Source organism: Lacerta agilis, chromosome 3 (assembly GCF_009819535.1).
Source record: "Lacerta agilis isolate rLacAgi1 chromosome 3, rLacAgi1.pri, whole genome shotgun sequence".
Classification (NCBI taxonomy): domain Eukaryota; kingdom Metazoa; phylum Chordata; class Lepidosauria; order Squamata; family Lacertidae; genus Lacerta; species Lacerta agilis.
The window spans coordinates 102,332,632-102,352,958 of NC_046314.1; the positions used below are offsets into that span (position 1 = coordinate 102,332,632).

The following is a 20,327-nucleotide window of genomic DNA, read 5'->3' on the forward strand; positions in this document are numbered from 1 at the left end:
TAGAGCTGAGTGAGCTTGCAAGAGCCCCTAGTTTTTGGGGAAGCCCTGGAATACAAAACCATTGAGCCTTGCAACAGAAACAGGTGTGTTTGTGTGTTGCCGCTTTTCTCTCTCTTTTCCAGTAGGGCTACGATACGATTGCCAAGCCCTTCCTGATTGGCTTATTAACCTTAGAATAGTGATGATTCTTCTGTAGTGATGAGGGGAGCTACCTGCCAAGCTGGAAACAGGCTTCACCTTTGACGTCCAGTTGGGTGGGTGTCTGTGGGGATACATTTAAGCTTTGCTTGCAAACAGCTTCTCAGAGATAACTTGAGAGTAGCGAGCTGTACTAACTACAGCTATTCAGCCTGTACAGAAATGGATACCAAACTTCAGGACCAGCTCCCGTCGGCACAGCTCCTGAAAATATTCCTTCTGGAGTGGATGTTTTCAGAACCATACCGTAGCCTTGATTCTGCCAGACTGGTAAGTCAAACAACTTCCTTTATTATTATTTTATTCCATATATATATACAGTTAATGTAGCTCCTCATAGCATTTATGCATGGCTGGGAGTCTTGGCTTCTGGTGTGGGCATGAAATATGCAGGTACACACACACACAACACACACGCACATAGATAATCCATAAAAGGAAATCAATTGCACATCAAAAGGTCTCCACGCACATCTCACTTACTGGATCAGGAACGCGAGCTTAAAGCTGCTGTGCATCTGAATTTGCACCAGTCCTGCCAATCTGATTGCTCTCTATCTGCATCACTGTTGCTTTCAGTGGGATGTGCCCTGAAATTATTTTAAGCCTTAAAAATATTTTTGGAGCACCTATTCCGATTGTTCCAAGGATATTGATGTTGCAATCTGTTGGGATAAAACCTGGATGGCAAAGATCCCAAGAATTGGGGCTTTTGAAAAGGATGGGGACTCAAAAGATGGGACCCCCTAAGGTAGGATGCAGGAAACTTGCAACTCCCTGGAAAGCACGCAGGTGCAGTGGGAGAGTCAGGCTGGTGAGAGTCAGTTTAGATCAGTGATCTCCCACCAACTGCGAACATAGCACCCTGCCTGTAAGTCTCTTGTCCTCTTTGTCAGAAAGGAGCTCAGGAGGCACAGCAGTACAGAAAATAGAACCAGGATTAATTTGGTAGTATTGCTCACTTGCCTATGTGAGCAGAGAGCCACAGAACTGGGTCATTTTGAGCAAGAGAGAGAACAATGGTGTTTTGAAAGTGTGAGACAGCTTTAATTCAAACCATCAGTCCTTTGAGCTCAGTACTGCATTCTCTGCTGGCAGCAGCTCTCGTGGGACTTGGGAAGAGGCATTTGTTATCCCCTACAACATGGCCCTGTTAAGTGGCAAACCCAGGGGCTGGAGGGCATGACTTTCGACTCTCCATAGTTATCTCGTTCCAAAAAAAGGCAAAGAGATTCCCAGTTAATTGACCATGTTGATGAAACATCAACTGACCATGCTAGACTCTTAAAAGAAGCAACCAACCTCAGAAAGCAAAGCTAATTGAGAAACCATCCACAATGCTGTAAGATGCTCAGTTTGACTCTCAGGTACTCGGGAGCGAACCGATCCGCTCTAGTCCCTAGCCATCTCCTTGAGGCTGATGCTGTGAGGACATGTTCTGCTCATGAAAGGTTCTCTCTGACCAGTATCTTACAAAGAAACTTGGAGTGAATAGCATAATGATTATACATTAGGCTTGGCTGAGCTGCATATGGTACCAAGGGGTTGACCGGGAGTGTTCACAAGTAGACACTAGCGTCTATTTAAGCTTAACTAACGTGGTTTGCAGGTAATCGGACAAAGGTTGGGGTTTTGTCCATTTACTTGACCTTGTTTGAAGTGCAGTTACTCAAGTTTGGGAGCGGGGGTGGCGGCAGAAAACATGGGGTGTTGCAGCACAAAACGGCACAAAACTTTGGCACCTGTCTGGAGTCCATTGGAAAAGGTTTGGGGTTTTGGCGTTAAAATTGTGACCCTGGTTTTCTGTGTCAATTACTCAGTTGGGGTCTGGCATAAAATGTGGGTTCGTGGCACAAAGTGCACAAAACTTTGGCATCAGTTGGGGGGGGGATCCAGAATTTGGGGGTCACACGGTAATGAAACTGTTGATTGATCAGGAGGGAGAGGCAGATTTAAATAACTGCAGCGTTGGGGGCAGGAGGTCCAAAATCTGCTGCACTACCATCCATCCCCAAACATATTCTTATGCACATTTCTGGGGTTAATCTATTGATTCCAAGGAGTTTCCTTTCAAGGCAGCATCTTTGGTAGAGCCCATGATATGGAAAACTAAAGAGCTGCAGGCCATTTCCATTCCCCGTGAGCTTTATGACGTGTGGACTTAATGCTGTTGGACTTTGCCTCTGATAGTGAAGGGCCCTTGAGCGAAGGTTGCCTTCATCACAAACCAGCAAATTAGAATAATTGCCCCAATGGTACTGATGACAAGACTTTGTGCAGAAGAAATATCTGCGCTGCGAAATGGAAACCAGCGCTCCTGATATGACTGACACCCTTACTTATCTAATGGTTTTGGAATGCCCATTAAGGAGTGTGGCAGGCAATGCATTTTTCAGTTAAAAGGATGACATCGAGGTGGGGGGGGGGAGAAGATCAGAGAACAGAGCGGCTGCTAAAAGGCCTGGGGGGAAGTGGCAAAGCCTTGGAGCTTTGTTTCCTCCACAACCTTTTTATATTCTGCGAAATGGGCAGTGCTCATATCAGAACCGTCAGGAAAATCTGCGCGCCACAAAAAGTTGTTGACTTCGTTGTTTGGAACATTGGCAGACGAATGGATCCAAATGGCAAAGGTCTATCAGATTAGGAACACAGAAAGCTGACCTACTGGGGCCCCCCAGACAGGGGTTTTTGTGAGGTTTTAGAGCTTTCAGGTTAAAGAAGTCACAGTTCGCCCCTCCCACAGGGAAGAGGATGTGTCACAACATCCGGGTATCTGCTGTATCGAAGAGTCTTTGTGATTATGACGTATCGTTTATTTCCTGTTCAGTCTTACTTTCACTTTTGACTGAACCGGAGCGGAGATGTCGTCCGAGTCTCAGGATAGTGTCCGTGATTTACAGCTTGTAATTAAAGCTTGCTTACTTTGAAACAACCAGACGTTGTGGGAGTTTAATTGCATGAAAGGCACACATACCCGTTGCGCAAGAAGAAGTAAGAGGTTTGAAGTTTGAACAACTCTGCAAAAGCACTGGAGAAGCAGGAAAACGCAGAGGAAGCGTAGCTGGACACCACTCTAAGTGCTAAACTGGTTTTGAGGCTTTTCCAGTTAAAACCAAAAGCCCAACAGTTTTGTTGCAGGTGTCTACTTTACCTACTGCAACATGCTATTGATGAAATGTTCATGCATTAGTGGTGGATTTATACTGGACTTGTTCACATCATTTTGCTTCCTCAGTGCTAGTGCATCTGGAGGGGCTCTCTTGCAAAATAGTGCAATAAAAGCAGGGCAAAAAACCCCCTCCAAACAATAACCACCCCAGGAACACCTGTGGTGCAGTTGACTTGCAATGCACACACATTTAACTTGCACAAATTCAGCCTTATGTGCTTGGCCTAAAAAAATAAACAAGTGTCCAGGGAAATTTATGTTGGCAATCCCACCCACTATTGCACTCACCTGGGGAGAGAGTTCAGAGGTGCGCAGAGAGTGTTATGCAGCCTTTGGGGGCTTTCATGCCTTGCTTGTGAGCTTCCCAGAGGCATATCTTTGACTTTTTAAGGAACTAGGTTGGACCCAGGTGGCGCTGTGGGTTAAACCACAGAGTCTAGGGCTTGCTGATCAGAAGGTTGGCGGTTCGAATCCCTGCCACGGCGTAAGCTCCCGTTGCTTGGTCCCAGCTCCTGCCCACCTAGCAGTTCAAAAGCATGTCAAAGTGCAAGTAGATAAATAGGGACCGCTGCAGCGGGAAGGTAAACGGCGTTTCCGTGCGCTGCTCTGGTTCGCCAGAAGCGGCTTTGTCATGCTGGCCACATGACCCGGAAGCTGTCTGCAGACAAACGCCAGCTCCCTCGGCCTATAGAGTGAGATGAGCGCCGCAACCCCAGAGTCGGACACGACTGGACCTAATGTTCAGGGGTCCCTTTACCTTTACCTTTAGGTTGGACTAGATGGGCCTTTGGCCTTTCTGTTATGTTCTTATGAACCGTAATAGAATGTGGTGGTTGCAACTGAGAAAGTTAAATCCATCAGAGTCCCACTGAAAAGGATTCCTCTTGTGCAGCTTCTGTAAACATCAGTGGGGCTTGTGGAAGGAGGATCTGCACTAGCCTTTAGTTACAAAAGAGTATCTCTGTGTGGTATTTTTCATTTCATGCAGACCACAGTGGGCTTACAGGACTTTTCTCAAAGAAAGATCCTAAATTTTATAAACAAAATAACATTCTAGGTAAAGATGCTTTTAAAAAATTGTACACAACCCTGCCACAAGATCGAAGCAGCAAGCTTCTGAATTTAATCCCATTGGCTTAGATAATAGTTAGGATTCTGCCAGTGGATGCCACTTGCAAAATGCTCACACCAGTGGAAGTGGGGGGCAAAGTCAGCCTATTCTCCCTTTCCTCTGTAGCTCATTGATCGTCCCCCACTAAAATGTGCATGGGAGGTTTCGGGGGGGGGCACCCTGAGAAGTATGAAAGAGGGTACAGATGCCTGCAGGCAAAAGAGGGAACTGGTGAAATTTGCCTCCACCGTGAATTGGTGAAATTTGCCTCCTCTCCCTGCCGTTGGATCTTGGCCCTATCTGTGAGTGGAAGGAGCCCTTCCATTCACAGATTCTTACTTAGAAGCTAAGCTGAAGTTTGATTTTTTTCCCCCCTTTTAAAACGGAAGGCCTGATTTTACCTCTGCGCGACCCACCCTTGAGAACCTGTCTGGTTGCTTCTCAACAGGGTTGGGTCTGTGCCTCTCTCGAAAGCGATCCTTCCTCATCAGCCCTCAGTGGGGATTGTAGGTCTGAGTAAGCAGAAGCTAACAGATACCTGTTAGTGGATATGAAAGACTCAGTGCCAGATTTCCCCCAACCGCACCCCTTTTTGTCACTGAAATAGTAGCTCTGGCTCAGGGTAGGTCTCTGGGAACACCTTTGTGAAATATGTGCATATTTATAGCGGCTGCTCAAGTAGGTATGCAGGAACTGACATCCAAAGAGAATTGTGAGGCTAGGTTCTTCTTGAAGAATTAATGATCCAGAAGACTCATTGCCTGTTCATAATGAAATGTTTGCACAAATCAGATGAAGTATGCCCTATATATAAACACAGGTGTTTATTTTATTTTTCTATTTTCTCTCTGTGCCAATATCTGTCCCCTGAATTAGGCTTCATAGGTGTTCATATTTTACCTGTAAATTTCGCCCCACACAGTAAATAGCATCTTCTTCATTTTTTACAGTGAGATTAAATTGTCCTTCTCCATTGCTGTGGTCCCAATCCAAAACACCACCACATGGCTGTTATTAGTTTTTTTAAAAAAACTGCAGGGGGTCCTATCTATGGATTTGTAGCAGCATGATCTTTTGGTGGTTGTTGCCAAGCCAATCAGAACGCTGGAATCTACTAAGACAGGGTCATTGGTCCATTTTGCTCAGTATACTGTCCATGTTGATTTACAGCAGCTCTCCAAAGTTTTGGACAGGGATCTTTTTTGGCCCACTCTAGAAATGTCGGAGATTGAACTCGCAGAATCATAGCTGCCCATTCCTTATGGAACTGAGGGTATAAAATGCCTGATCTATCCTGTGTATAAGCACCCTACTCCCATCCGGAGTTTCTATGGATGCCTTGAAGTACACACTTAGCTCCTATGGTTGCAGATGTTCTCACTCACTTCATTTACAGTGTAAGATGTCCAAACCCAAATAGTGAATGGAAACTTTGCTATTCGGCATTAAGCATGGCGCAACACGGTCATGGTTTATGGCGTTAAGCCATTCGAACGGATGAGTAGAATACCGGGTTTGCATCCTGCTCCTTTTATCAGCAGTTCTCATCTTATAGCAGAGCGGCTGGCTGGCTGCAGGTAGCTTTGTGCCAATGTAGGGAACATGGGAAAACAGAAAAGCAATCATCTTCTGAAGAGAATCTAGGATGGGTGCGGAAAAATGTGAAGAGAGAGAGAGAGAGAGAGAGAGAGAGAGAGAGAGGAGAGAGAGAGAGAGATTACAGCACATCCTTGAGCCATGAGGTGAAGCCTCCTTCCTCCAGGCTTTCAAATGGAAATGAGACTGATCTTGGTCCTGGCTTGGTGGTCAGCCTTGCCCCTTCCACATGCTTCAGAAAGGCTGCCCACCATTATTATTATTTTAAAATGAATTTTTAATAAAAGAAGGCTGAACGTTAATGCAATGGACAGATGGGTAAATTCTTTATTTCTTTATTTGTCTAATGAAACTTTTTGACGTGCAAAGCCTTAGTGCAGGGGTCCCCAAACTAAGGCCCAGTGGCCAGGTGTGACCCAATCGCCTTCTAGAATCATAGAATCATAGAGTTGGAAGAGACCACAAGGGCCATCCAGTCCAACCCCCTGTCAAGCAGGAAACACCATCAAAGCATTCCTGACAGATGGCTGTCAAGCCTCCGCTTAAAGACCTCCAAAGAAGGAGACTCCACCACACACACTCCTTCGCAGCAAATTCCACTGTCGAACAGCTCTTACTGTCAGGAAGTTCTTCCTAATGTTTAGGTGGAATCTTCTTTCTTGTAGTTTGAAGATTCTAAATCCAGCCCATGGACGGTCTGGGAATCAGTGTGTTTTACATGAGTAGAATGTGTTTTATTTAAAATGCATCTCTGGGTATTTGTGGGGCATAGGAATTCGTTCATATTTTTTTCAAAATGTAGTCCGGGCCCCCACAAGGTCTGAGGGACAGTGGACCGGCCCCCTGCTGAAAAAGTTTGCTGACCCCTGCCTTAGTGGAAAGTGGAATGGTTTGTTGGTGACATTATAGGGACATAGTTCATCAGTGCCATACAGGACTTCTGCTGCAGATCTACAGATCACACAGAACACCCTCGCAAAGTCAATTCTGGAGAGGAATAGGTACACCATCAGTGCAATCCTATGCATGTCCACTCAGAAGTTGGTTGCGTTGTGCTCAGTGGAGTTTAACTCCCAAGCAAAGGTGCCTAGGACTGCATCTTTAAACTGGCCAGAGGGAGGTGCCATTCCAGAGCAGCACCTATGCTCTATAAATGTTATATGTTTCTTCACCCACAGAGAAGTCAGCAGTAGCTTTATTCACAAAGCAAAATAAATAAAACGTCTTAACTCAAAGCCATATTTGTGCCAATTTGCATGGAGAATTGGGACGCGGGTGGTGCTGAACTAATACTTTCAATGACTAGTTCTGGGTGTTTATTAAGTTGCTAAGAGAGCCAAGAATGAAAGTCTTCAGGGGGGAAAGCCAAGCTCTTTTTGTGTGTGTGGCAAAAACGACCAAGGTCACATGTACAACAAGGTCACATGTATTTTCAGTGGGTCCCCATACATTTAAAACACCCCTCCCCCAAAGACTCTCAAGAGTTGTAGTTTACCCTTCACAGAGCTACAGTTCCCAGTTAACAAACTACAAGCAAACACACTTGCTAGTCTTTAAGGTGGCGCAGGACCCTATGTTGCTTTAGAATAAAAACGTGCGGTTGTTGTTTCAAGATGACTTGTTTGCAAGCCCCTGTTTGTCCATCAGCAGAAATAGCTGCAATGTACTCCCAAGAATCAGGTTCAATGACTCCTGGGTGGAGACCTTGAAAAGAGCTGAGAGAGGCAGAAAGGGTGTGGAGCCCAGGGTGAAGAGACGGTGAAAAGAATCAGGATCACAGAGTTTGAGGGCATGTGTTGCCTTAGTAACAAGGCCTGAGAGAAGAGAACACCACTGCTGGGAGTTTGTAGTTATGAGGGAGTCACACAGCACCGAGATGGACGACTGGTTTTGTGGGGAAGGCACCCTTGTCCTTTGTGAGTTGACAGTAGGTTCAGATTAATGATATCTGCTAACAAATTTTCATGGACTGGCTGGATGCAGAGGAATGGTGGGAGGAACCAGCTTGGAAACCACCAAGGGAAGAAGGCTCAAATCCGAGGAGTGGTGGTGGGACAATGAGGAGTGGGCAGAGGGGGAAAACTGGGAGGAGGAGGTGTCAGAAGCTGAGGAGGTAACAGGGTTTAGTAAGCAGGAAGAGGCTGTGACAGAGAGAAGTCCAGAATCAGAGGCAGAAGCTGAAGCAACAGAGGAGGGAGGCCAAGAGGCATAGATGAGTCTGGATCAGGCACCCCCAAACTCGGCCCTCCAGCTGTTTTGGGACTACAATTCCCATCATCCCTGACCACTGGTCCTGTTAGCTAGGGATGATGGGAGTTGTAGTCCCAAAACAGCTGGTAGGCTGAGTTTGGGGGTGCCTGGTCTGGATGGTATGGGTGACCCACTCCTGCTGTGACAAGCTCCTGTCCCCCTTGGTCTCCCAGAACCAGAGGAGGCATGAAAAGGATGGAGGAGAGGTTAGATTCACGCAGGCACAGTCTCCAATTGCTTGGAGGAAAACCCCGGAGAGGAAGGGACTTAGGCAGCTCTGGGGAGGCAAGGACCTTCAGTCTCAGCAACTGCTTCATGGAGGCAAGACTGGCCGAATATGAGTTGCCGTGCTCATTAGGAACTGTTGCATTTGCTAATAAAGAGTTAACTCCAACTTGCACAGTGTGATTTACTGCTGGCTCACTCCTGGCAGTGCTTAACAGTGCAAGGCTCTGCTCTTGGCAAAATTGCCTGGCAATTGCCTGAAAATCAATAGCTAAGGATATATCCAGGCAGCTCTGATCTGAATAGTTGGGTGGGTGCACCACTCCTTGTCTCAGACGTGAAGGACTCTTCAGTCCAGTTGCAACCCAGAGAGCTTGCACAACACTTTTAACCACTGGAAGATCTTTCTCTTCCCTTCCAACTGAAAGTGGGCAAATCAGTCCACTTTGCTTCCTCTCAGTTTCTTTCTTCTTCTCAGTCCTCAGTTCTTCGTATCAGCTTGTGATTTTTTAAAAAAGTCCTTGTGAAGATTCATCAGCATTTTGGTGCAAAAATTCTCCCAATTACCGGTAGCATATTTTTGCATGTGGTTTTGGCCAAACACATTTTTGCAAAGCAATTTCCCCCTAATATAATGCCTTTTCGCGGATGTGTGCATTTCATGACCCTAGTACACGCATTTCTGCACACAATACTCGGCTGGTGGGCTGCACTGCTAAATTCAAAATGCTAATTCAGAGTGGGCAGTTCTGTCCTCTGCACTGTGAAATGGATTTTTTTACTTTATAACTGTAGAGGCAATGTGTAAAGCAGGGGTTGGCAAGGTTTACCTCGCCTTGGCCGATTCACTCCAGCGGAGATCCCTCTGTGGGCTGGATTGCGCACGCAATTTCTGGCGTCACAAAGCAAGTCCCCGCACCATGCTGCGCCAGTTTAGCGCAGCGCGCGGGGACTCACCAAGCAAGTGGCTCGGTTTGGGGGCAGCTTGTGGGACAGTTAAACGACCCCTGTGGACTGCTTGTGGCTCATGGGCCTTAGGTTGCCACCCCTGGCGTAAAGCATATGTAATGAGCGTTCGAATCGAAGCATACAGTGATTTTGAGGAGTTTTTCCTCACAAAGCTCTTCTTTATTTCATTTTTTAATCATTCCCCCTGTTTGCTACTGTTTGACAGATGGGTAAAACCTAATATTTCAAGGTTGCTTATAAAGCGATCAAGCAGAAACTAACCTGCCGTTGACCTTATGAAGAATGAGAGAGGGTTTCGCAACTGCAAGGTGTGCACTCCAGTCTCACTTCCTGCACTCTGTTCAATCTATATTTGATGTCAAAATGAATGCTTTAGAATATGGGTGGTCAATCCGCTGTTCTACAGGTGTTGCTTGGCGACATTAGAAGAATGTTGCTGGATCAGAGCAAAAGTCTACTTGGTTCAGTAGCCTAGTATTCCCCCCCCCCTTTTATTTGCATTTTCAAAAACAGGAACAGAGAGCTTGAATCCCCCTCCCCTCCCCCTCATTCCACTTACAACTTCATACCAAATACAGCATGTATACATATACCATAACTTTACTTCCACCCTTTTCCTGCTTCCTTCGCTTTCTACTACTCTGCATAATCCACATATTTTTAATCATCCGATTTGTTATCCGTTAAAAACTCTTATCTATTTCAACTCTGCTGGATTTACTCGAGACCTGCTAAGCTACGTATTTGTTTATACTGGTTCTTAAAATATTCAATAAACATTATCCATCCCTCCTTGAATTCCTTATCTTCGTTTTCTCTTATCCGGTTCGTCAGACCAGCTGGTTCAGCATATTTGAACATTTTGCACTGCCATTCTTCCTTACTTGTTATCCACCTTTGTGCCAATATTGGGTTCTAGCTGCGGCCATGGCGTATAGTAATAAACTCTTTTGTTTTTTGGGGGACTTCCGTTATTACCACCCCAAGAGGAAAATCTCAGGTTTTGGGGAAAAGTTTTAATTTTTTAAAATTAAATTAATTATATTTCGTTCCCATTCCTTAATTACTTTATTGGACCACCACATGTGGAAAAATGATCCCTCATTTTCCTTACACTTCCAACATAAACCTTTTTCTTATTTAGACGTTTTCGTCAGTCTGGTGGGTGTTAAATACCATCTGTATCCTAGTCTCACAGGGATGTGAAGGGAGAAATACAAGCTGCAGAGGGATTCCTGGGCTAGCCTATGCAAAATGACCTGGCCAAGCCAGGGCCATTAAGAAGCAATACAGGGCTATTGAGGGCCATTGGCAATGCAAAAGAAGTGTTCTCCCCCTTGCCGTGAGATGTGAACAGAGACTGGGTGGTTGGAAGGTTGCCTGGGTAATTGGGTGTGAGGCGATAGAAAGAGAGTCCTGAGCAAGGGTTGCTGGGAAGAAGGAGGGAAGATATTTTGGGATCCATCTTGGGCAGGCTGGCTGAAGGCTGGCTGGCTGGGAGAAATGCCTTAGATTCCAGGGCTGCACTGCTGTGGGGGATAAACCTCTCTTCAAAGGAACATGCTGTAAGATCTGGAGCGCCCCCCCCCATGCAGACTGAAGGTGTACTGTTATGTATTGAAGTTCTCACCCTAGGCCACTAGGGGTGTGTATATACGGTAGTTCATTCTGTTGCAGTTTTCACTCAGGTCCGCACATGCAAATGAGGGATTGAAAGTGACGTTCAGGGATTGGGTAACTACAGAAAGTTGTTACTGTTGCTTGTAGCTGAGTTCTATATAAGCAGGCTGCTGAGCCCTTCAGTTAAGTCCTGTTCCAGCCTGAGAATAAACAGAGCTGCTTGGAGAATCACTGTGTCGTCTGCTATGTCCACCCACTATTTAATATGCACATAGGTGAATAAGCCATATTTCTTAAAGCTACGACAGTCTCTGCCTGGTCTCAATTCTCCAAAGGAACACAGACCTGGGTGAGTGCCTGGAACCCCATTGCTCGGAAGAGAGAGGGGGGAGGCACCCAGTTTTTGTAACAATACACATCGTAGCTAGAAGCCATTGATGGCTTCGTCCTCCTAATTCTATATATAAAAGGATGTCATCTAGAGGAGGGTGTTTCCTGCTTGGCAGGGGTTGGACTGGATGGCCCTTGTGGTCTCTTCCAGCTCTATGATTCTATGATTCTATGAATTCTCCTTTAAAGCCATTGCAAGTTGGTGGCCATCACTTCATGTTGTAGGAACTAAGTCCACCATTTCTGTGTGAAGAAGCACGGTCTCTGGTCTGCCCTGAATCGTTCAACATTCAAGTTCCTTGGACGGCTCTGGGTCCTAATCCTACGAGAGGATGAGGAAAATGTCTCTATGCCCACTTTTCCTGCTCCATGCATAATTTTATGCACCAGTATTACTTACCTTAGTTTAAAACTACAACTCCCATAATCCCCAGCGGTGGGCCGTGTTCACTTGGGCTGATGGGGGTTGGAGTCCAACAAATCTACACAGACAGAACCGAAGCAGACTGGTGCGGCATTAAATGGGTACAGCAAGGGTTATAATTGTGCCTCTTCCTTTTCCCTTCTTTGCAGATCTTTGGCTGCTGGGTCTGGATTCTTGTAGCGGCTACCACAGTGCATTTCCCTTTGCTGCAGGGATGGGTCATGTATGTCTCTCTCACGTCCTTCCTCATCTCGCTGATGCTTCTAATGTCCTACCTGTTTGGCTTCCACAAAAACTTCGCCTCCTGGAGAATCCTGGTAAGAGCTGGGACACACACACAGAGTTTATGCTATGTACAGGATGCAAATTTAGAAAACATATTGCTATTATTTATTGAACTTATACACCGCCCTATACCCAGGGGTCTCAGGGCGAATTCACAGAATAAAATCAAGATATAAAACTGCAAAATACATAATTAAAATAAAAAGGGCATAGGATGTAAATCAGACCAATCAAAGGCCTGGTTAAAAAGGAATGTTTTTGCCTGGCACCTAAAGGTGTATAATGAAGGCGAACTTCCCTGGGGAGAGCATTCCACAGACAGGGAGCCACTGCAGAGAAGGCCTGTTCTCGTGTTGCCACCCTCCGGAACTTGCTAGTCATGATGGGAAAGGCCACCAGACTTAAGTTGGACACTATACTCAATAGGAGTATAGCATCTAGATCAAGGGAAGTAATAGTACCACTGTATTCCGCTCTGGTCAGACCTCACCTGGAATACTGTGTCCAGTTCTGGGCACCACAGTTCAAGAAGGATACTGGCAAGCTGGAACGTGTCCAGAGGAGGGCAACCAAAATGGTCAAAGGCCTGGAAACGATGCCTTATGTGGAACGGCTTGAGGGAGCATGGGTATGTTTAGCCTGGAGAAGAGAAGGTTAAGGAGGTGATAGTGATAGCCATGTTCCAATATATAAAAGGATGTCATATAGAGAGGGATGAAAGGTTGTTTTCTGCTGCTCCAGAGAAGCGGACACGGGGCAATGGATTCAAACTACAGGAAAGAAGATTTCCACCTAACCATTAGCGAAGAACTTCCTGACAGTATAGATCTGTTTGACAAGTGGAATTTGCTGCCAAGGAGTGTGGTGGAGTCTCCTTCTTTGGAGGTCTTTAGAGTGGAGGCTTGACAGCCATCTGATCGGAATGCTTTGATGTGTTTCCTGCTTGGCAGGGGGGTTGGACTGGGATGCCCTTGTGGTCTCTTCCAACTCTATGAGTCTATGATTCTACTTAAGTCACATCACACATTTAAAGTCCTCTGATACATGTTAATAGTCACAGCTTCTCCAAAGAATCCTGGGAAATGTAATTTGTTAAGGCTATCTGAAGTTATGTAGGAAATCCTTTACAGAGATACCATCCCAAACACACCACAACAAACTACAGTTCTCAGAATTATTTGGGGGAAGCCACGAGTGTTAAAGTGGTATCAGAGTGCCTTAAAGCAGTGTTTTTCAACCTTTTTGGGCAAAGTCACACTTGTTTCATGAAAAAAATCACGAGGCACACCACCATTAGAAAATGTTAAAAAAATTAACTCTGTGCCTATATTGACTATATATAAAGTAATTTTCCCACGGCACACCAGGCAACATCTCGCGGCACACTAGTGTGCCGCGGAACAGTGGTTGAAAAACACTGCCTTAAAGATTGATGTGGCTGTGACCCAGGCCAGTGGTTCCCAAACTCTCCCCACCCCTAGCCCAATTGTTGAAGGTCTTGGCAGTCCACTTAATCATTTTGCAGCTTGTTTTAGCCGTTGTAATGCACTGTTCCAGATGCTGCATGGTTTTTAATTGCATTTTTTAAAAAAAATCTTCTTTGATTTCTATAGATAGTATTTCACAGCATTGCAGTTTAATTCCACAGAATGCAAATAAGTAATGCAGTGAAATACAATGTAAAGAAACTTCAATTAAAATCAATATGAATGCTTTAATGCCCCTACCAAAAGTTCATCATGGTTCCCACTTATCAAAACGGACCACATCCGAGCTAGTTATCTGACAAAGCTTCCACTTGCCGTACTAAGAATCGCTTTTACAGAATTACGATGCCCTCGGCGGTGGTGTATGGTCGATACGGCAGTACAAGGAGAGACTTTGTCTGTGTGGGCAACCTTGCATAGAGGACCTGTACCGCTATTGATTGCAATGCCCGCAATATATATAGAACCAAGAGACCGATTTATAAAACCCCTGCTCACGAATGGAACACACTCGGACAGGGCGGAAAGGGTGAAATGGCTGCTGAGTGATACTGATGACTTCGTAACTTATAAAGTAGCACTATATGCATTGGCAGCTAAGAAGATCAGGAGAAAAGAACTAGATAAAATAGCAGTCATTGCAAAGGTGATTCGGACATTTAAGCTGCCACATTCTATCTGAGAACCCCCTGCTATTATATCATATGCAACGAATAATTTCTAGGAGACGTGTCTGTGATTCATTGTATTTGCAGTGCCTGATGTTTTTATGGTTATTGTTTTATTGTTTGTTTTTTTGTTTCCTTTGTGAATGATGCCATGGCCTTTGGCTAGTGCAATAAAGTTTATGATAATGATGATGATGATGATTGATGAATGGTTTAATGAGACAGGTTTGCCGTCTCCCATCTCCAACCACAAACCCACAGGCATGCCCTAAACCAGGAGTCAGAAAGGCTTACCAGCATGGGCTGGATCACTCCCACGGAGATTGTCCGTGCGCCCAACCAGCGCAGCGCGATGGTGGAAATCACGTCTACGCATGTCCGCGGTGCCAGAAATCGCTTCTGCGCATGCCCAGACGCCAAAAAACCACGCCTGCGCAGAAGCGATTTTCGGTGTTTGGGTATGAGCAGACATGATTTCTGGCGCCTGGACATGCGCAGAAGCGATTTCTGGAGCCACGGAAGAGAGTCTCCATGCTGCGCTGCACTGGTTTAGTGCAGCGCGCAAAGAGTCGCTGAGCGGGCGGCTCAGTTCGGGGGCGGCTCATGGGCCGGTTAAGCGACCCTCATGGGCCGCTTCAGCCCATGGGCTTAGGTTGCCGACCTCTGCCCTAAATCACCAGAAGGAAACTCATGGGCCACTGGTGATCAAAGGGAAGAGGGGTGGGTGAAGATCTGCGCAAGAACAAGGCCAGAATAAAGACCTGCACCGGGCCCTGCTGCCCCTATGGATCCTATGAGGCAGTCACCTCACCTTGCCTCAGGGTGGGCCATCCCCACTGCTATTTTTCTAGAAAGAGGTGCCAGAACTCACCACTAACACCTCCCTCATTCTCTTATAATGGCAATGGCACCCACCTGAGAGGTGCCAAAACTGAGTTCTGGACTTCTGGCTGGAAAAAAAAGCCCTGGCTGCCCTGATGGTTCCTGCACCCTCCCCGTGACAAATAATACATCTTTTAAACCTGCACAATGTGCATAACATAGACTGCAGATTTGAACTTTTCACTTTTTAAAAGGCCCTGATCTGGACATGAACCTGTTGCTCTTCTTCTTTTTTTAGGATAGCCTTTACCATGGAGCTACTGGCATCCTCTACATGAGTGCTGCAGTCCTGCAGGCCAATGCAACAATCCGCTCAGAGACAGAAACTTCGCCCCTCTACTATCAGCTCAATGTTGCTGCTACGGTATGATAACTCTTATGTGCTCCACCAGCTGAATTTGGTTTGGTATGTTTGTGAATGTGGGGTTCGAGGGAGAGGCCAAGTTCAAGTCACCCTGCTTCTGCTGCAGACTCACCATGTTGCTGTGCGTTAATATCTCTTAGGTGTGGGGAACCTTCAGATGTTGCTGAACGACAACTCCGACCATCCCTGGCGGTGGCCATGCATTGCTGGGGGCTGATGGAACCTGTAACTCGGTAACATCCAGAGGGCCAAAGGTTCCCCACACCTGTCTTAGCCTTGGTGAACCCATCTGTAAAATGGGTGCAATAGTTCATGGGATCACCATGACACTTGTTGACAGGCTGCAAAATATTTTGCCAAATGAAAGGGCGTATTTTTCAACCAGTAATAAACGCCATCCAGTTGGGCTTCTGTTGATTATATACCCAGTGAATAATTTTGTTAATATAACGACCATCACATTTTACCCTACTTTGGCTCTTTCAAAGGCAGAGATGTCACTTATTGCTTCTCCATCCTCCTCCTTGCTGAGTTCTGCCAGGGGCAACACTGAGTCTAAGGAGTAGGAAGCTGGCAGAAAATGCCACCCTTGGAATGGCTGTAAGAAGGTCAGGGCTGGAGTTTGATGGGGCAGTACCTCACTCACTTTTTTGGGGTGAGAACTGTAAGTTTTAAGTTGAAACTTGGCAGAAGAATGTGATGACATTCGTATGTAATGCTAAACCACGGTTTAGTGGTAGGAGAATGAGCCTGTGCAAGTCTCGAACTTGCGCGCTCCTCCCTCTTGCACACCCATGAGGAAGGGTTCAGAAGCTTCCGCTTCCATTGTAGACTAACCACAGGTTATCATGACATCCAAAGCCTGGGAAACTATGGTTAGTCTTAACTATATTGGCTAAAGCAAGGCATCTTCAAACCACGGTTTATGGTTTTTACTAAACCATTGTTGTGATTAAACACAGACAATACTGTTGTTAGTCACAAATGGAGGCAGGAGCTCCCGGTGCTTCTGCACTAGAGGGGGAAGGGAGAAATGTGCTAGTCAAGCCTCTCACAGGCTCATCTGTAATGTTAAACGGTGGTTTAGCAAATTGAGGAAATGCAGCCTGTTTGTATACACCAAAGACTCTCTGGTTTTCTTTGTATGAAGGCTCGCTGTTTTAGTACAATAGATTTCAGTGAGTCTTGATGATACCCATAGGAATTCAGGGGGAAGTTTATACCACTCAAGATTTAAGGGCAAATTGTTGGTTGCCTTGCGGTTTATGCCTCAATCACATTAGAATAGATTACATCCATTCCCACGTGATTAGTTCAATTAATAAATATGCCTGTTCATCTGATAGGTTGTTTTTGTTCTTTGTCATCATTTTCCTAATTTCCTAATCTAATGTCCTAATCAGTCTAGTGCATGACCCACTTTGGTGGGTAAACATTTGTTAGCTGCACATACTTAGTTGTTCCCATGAAATTATGATGACAAGTAGCTCAAAGTCACAGCCTTACATTTGCCACTGGCATCTAAGCATTTGCTCTTGGAGCCAATCAGGGCTGACTGTGGGTGTCTCTTTCATTTTCCTGGGATGTGACATCCATAACCGTTCGGATTATGAGGTAGGAAGGGGCCGTAGCTCCGAGATATGAGTGTGTGTTTTGCATGTAAAAAGCTCCCAGGTCCAATCCTAAGCATCTCTGGTGAGTGCTGGGAAAGACTCCAGGTATTTTGAAACCCCGGGGAGCTGCTGCCAGTCAGTGGAGGCAAAACTAACCTAAATGGACCAATGGTCTAACTCACTATAAGGCAGCTAAGTTCTTATGCAGTGAGGTGAAGGCAGATTTGAATGTGGTGAGAGAAAGGGAACAACTTGAAGTTTTGTTTTGGTGAAGTGCTGCAAGTTGCTTTGCCCTTCAGGGTGTACCTGGGAATCTTACTCAAACTATGTGGCAGCAGAGTCTGATTTGCTACCTATGAGACAAGGGCTGGAGAACTGCAGGTAATTTGGGGAATCATAGAATCATAGAGTTGGAAGAGACCACAAGGGCCATCCAGTCCAACCCCCTGCCAAGCAGGAGCATGCAGTTTGTAGATAAGAAAGGGAAGAGATTCTTGGCCTGGTTGCCATGCCAATGAGGACATGCCTTCTGAGTCCAAGATGCCCTGTGGGTTTTTGGAGGACCAGTTAGAGCTGGGGGACTTGTGTGTTTGATCATGGCGAAGCCATGATGCCACCCCAGGGCACTCTTCAGTCCTTGACTTGAGGCCTTAATCATTTCGATCTGCGGATGTGGCACTTTTACAAGTGCCACACACAGTGTCTGTTCTTCCCCAATGAGAACTGATCTTTCACTGTGGTTTCACCTACACTCTAGGACTCCTTGCTCATTGATATGAGTCAGGTGCGTTTTATTTCTGGAACTTGCTAAAATCCATTTTGTTTAAGTAAGCTGACTCGTATACGTAAAACTGATGTGCATTTTCATAGGCAGTTTTCTTTCTTTTTTCATAATGTGAGTTTTAAACTACTGATTTTATTCATATTTTGAATCTTTTCACCTTTCTGTCTTTCGCAGATAATCTTAGTGTGTATCTTATGCTTTAAGTACACCGGTTAGAGGTTTTGACAATCAAGCGGTGTGTTCCAAATTTCATTAATTAAATAGATAAGGTGAATCTAGCCCACATGTCAGGCTGCACCAGCCTCTCCCAGCGCAGGGAGTCAGAGGTGATGCTTTTGGGTTAGCACTGTCTGTAACTACTCCCTTTCCATCTTTTATATAAGAGAGATAAAGTATTAGAAAAGCAACAAAAGCTTCCAATATCCTCTCCTCAGAAGAAAACGACCCAGGGAAGCGGGAGGGCAAAACCCATACTCTAATCATCTCTCTTCTCCATTCCCTTTTTCTCTTTTTCAGTTCTTTGCATTCGTCACCACGCTGCTGTATATTCTTCATGCCTTCAGCAACTACTACCAGTGAAAACTGCCGGGAACGTATAAAACATAAGGCCTAATTCTCCCTACATGGAATCCGTGTCCCAAAACAAATTCACATTTGCGTAAGGACAGAGCCCAGTTGAAATTGTGGCCGTTCATCACCCAGCACCTTCTCATTTTTAGGTGAAAGAGATAATTGGGTTTTATTTCAACCTGCCATTTCACTCAAGCTGTGTTGTGTAAGAAACTGCAGTAGAAAATACTACCACCCAGTCCTTGATAATCACAGTTATCCAGAGTCATGGTCTGTCCCCCAGAGTTGTGCCTTGGAAAACCTGTGTAAACAATACAACCATTTTTCTAAATCAGTGTGTGTTTGTGGGGGTTCTTCTTCAAAATACTTGTACCATTTCCAAACCAACTCCTCTGCTGATGAAGCCGGGTATATATCTGCTCTGGAACCCTAGCACGTTACAGAGGATTCTGGGATATTTTCTAGGTGAACACAGATGATAAGAGGCATTGGCAAGTCTTCGGAGCCCCACCGTTGCCCAGCTTAAACTCAGAAATGTGCTCTCAAATGCGTCTCACAGTCTCCCGCCTCTCCGTGTCCAGGAAACATGGGTGGCAGCGGGCAAACAGTCTTTCAGGGAGGCTTGTCTATGACTATATTTTTCTGACTAGGTTCCTTTGAGAAGCTTCCAGACAATTCCAGAGCTTCCCCAAAGAACAGTTTGAAAACTATTCCCTCAGGCCATTTGGATAAAACCATGTTTGGCCTGACAATGACCGTCACAAACAAACGAATACCGTTGTCCAGACGACCATTAAGAAAGATTCACGTGTTACTTTCTGATGCTGTAGTATTGTCACGTGGCATTTTTACCTCATCAAATGCATGTGGGACGTATATTTGAAAATGTTCCTGCAAGTGTCAAAAGATTGTATTTACTTCAGGGGTTGAATAAATATAAACCCTAGCTTGTCATCCTGACACAATGATATTACTGGGTCAAAGAGCAACGTGTGAATTGCCCTTTCAGTACTGCTGATATATGCTAAAGGTTTTTCTGTCCTTTGTTATTACAGGAGTTTGTTTTTATGGGGAAACATGAAGTAACTTATTGGTAAATCTGTGTGGTTTTTTTAAAAATAGTTTTGTTCTCCATTTTATATTGCTATTTTAGTGAACTACCTTTTGCTAGGACAATATGGCTGACTGTCCTCTCTGATTGGCGCACATGTGTCTCTTTTGCTGTTGCTGTAAAATAAATCTCACTGGAGATCTGCCTCCCACTGCATTCCTGTGTATGTAGATGTAGAAGATGTAATTAAGTACATGTTTTTGCCATGAAGTTTAAACTTCCACAGAAGAACTGTAAGGTTGTAGGCTTGTGGGGTCCATTAGGGGGCCAGAGCTTTCTAAGGATCCATCTAGACCATTACATATTTCCAAACACAACTACTTTAAGCCACGGGTCACTCCCAGAAAAGGGGAAGAAATTCAGTTTTGTTTGCATTTTAATGAGAAACTACCTGATTTGCAAGCTCTTCAATAAATACAAGAACCAAAACACAGCTATCCATCTGAATTGGCACCTCTCTGAATTTTGCGATACAGCTGCACAACCTGCTTGCAAAAATGTGTATATTAGTCAAAACTGCATACAAAAACTGGTTTTTTTAAAAAAGGAGAAAGTCACACTAAAATGCTGGTGAATTTATGAGGATTTAAAAAAAGAAAACAACTTGCAAA

The 20,327-nt window shown here is 45.1% G+C and overlaps 1 protein-coding gene across 1 annotated transcript; it reads left to right on the forward strand.

Moving 5' to 3' along the window:
• Positions 1 to 335: 335 nt before the first annotated feature.
• MALL (mal, T cell differentiation protein like) lies at positions 336 to 19,869 on the forward strand (the record flags this gene model as incomplete). The annotated part of the gene is made up of 4 exons (XM_033145473.1): positions 336 to 448; positions 12,077 to 12,269; positions 15,513 to 15,638; positions 18,552 to 19,869. Coding segments are annotated over 4 exons (495 nt in total), but the record flags the coding sequence as incomplete, so codon positions are not given.
• Positions 19,870 to 20,327: the final 458 nt, after the last annotated feature.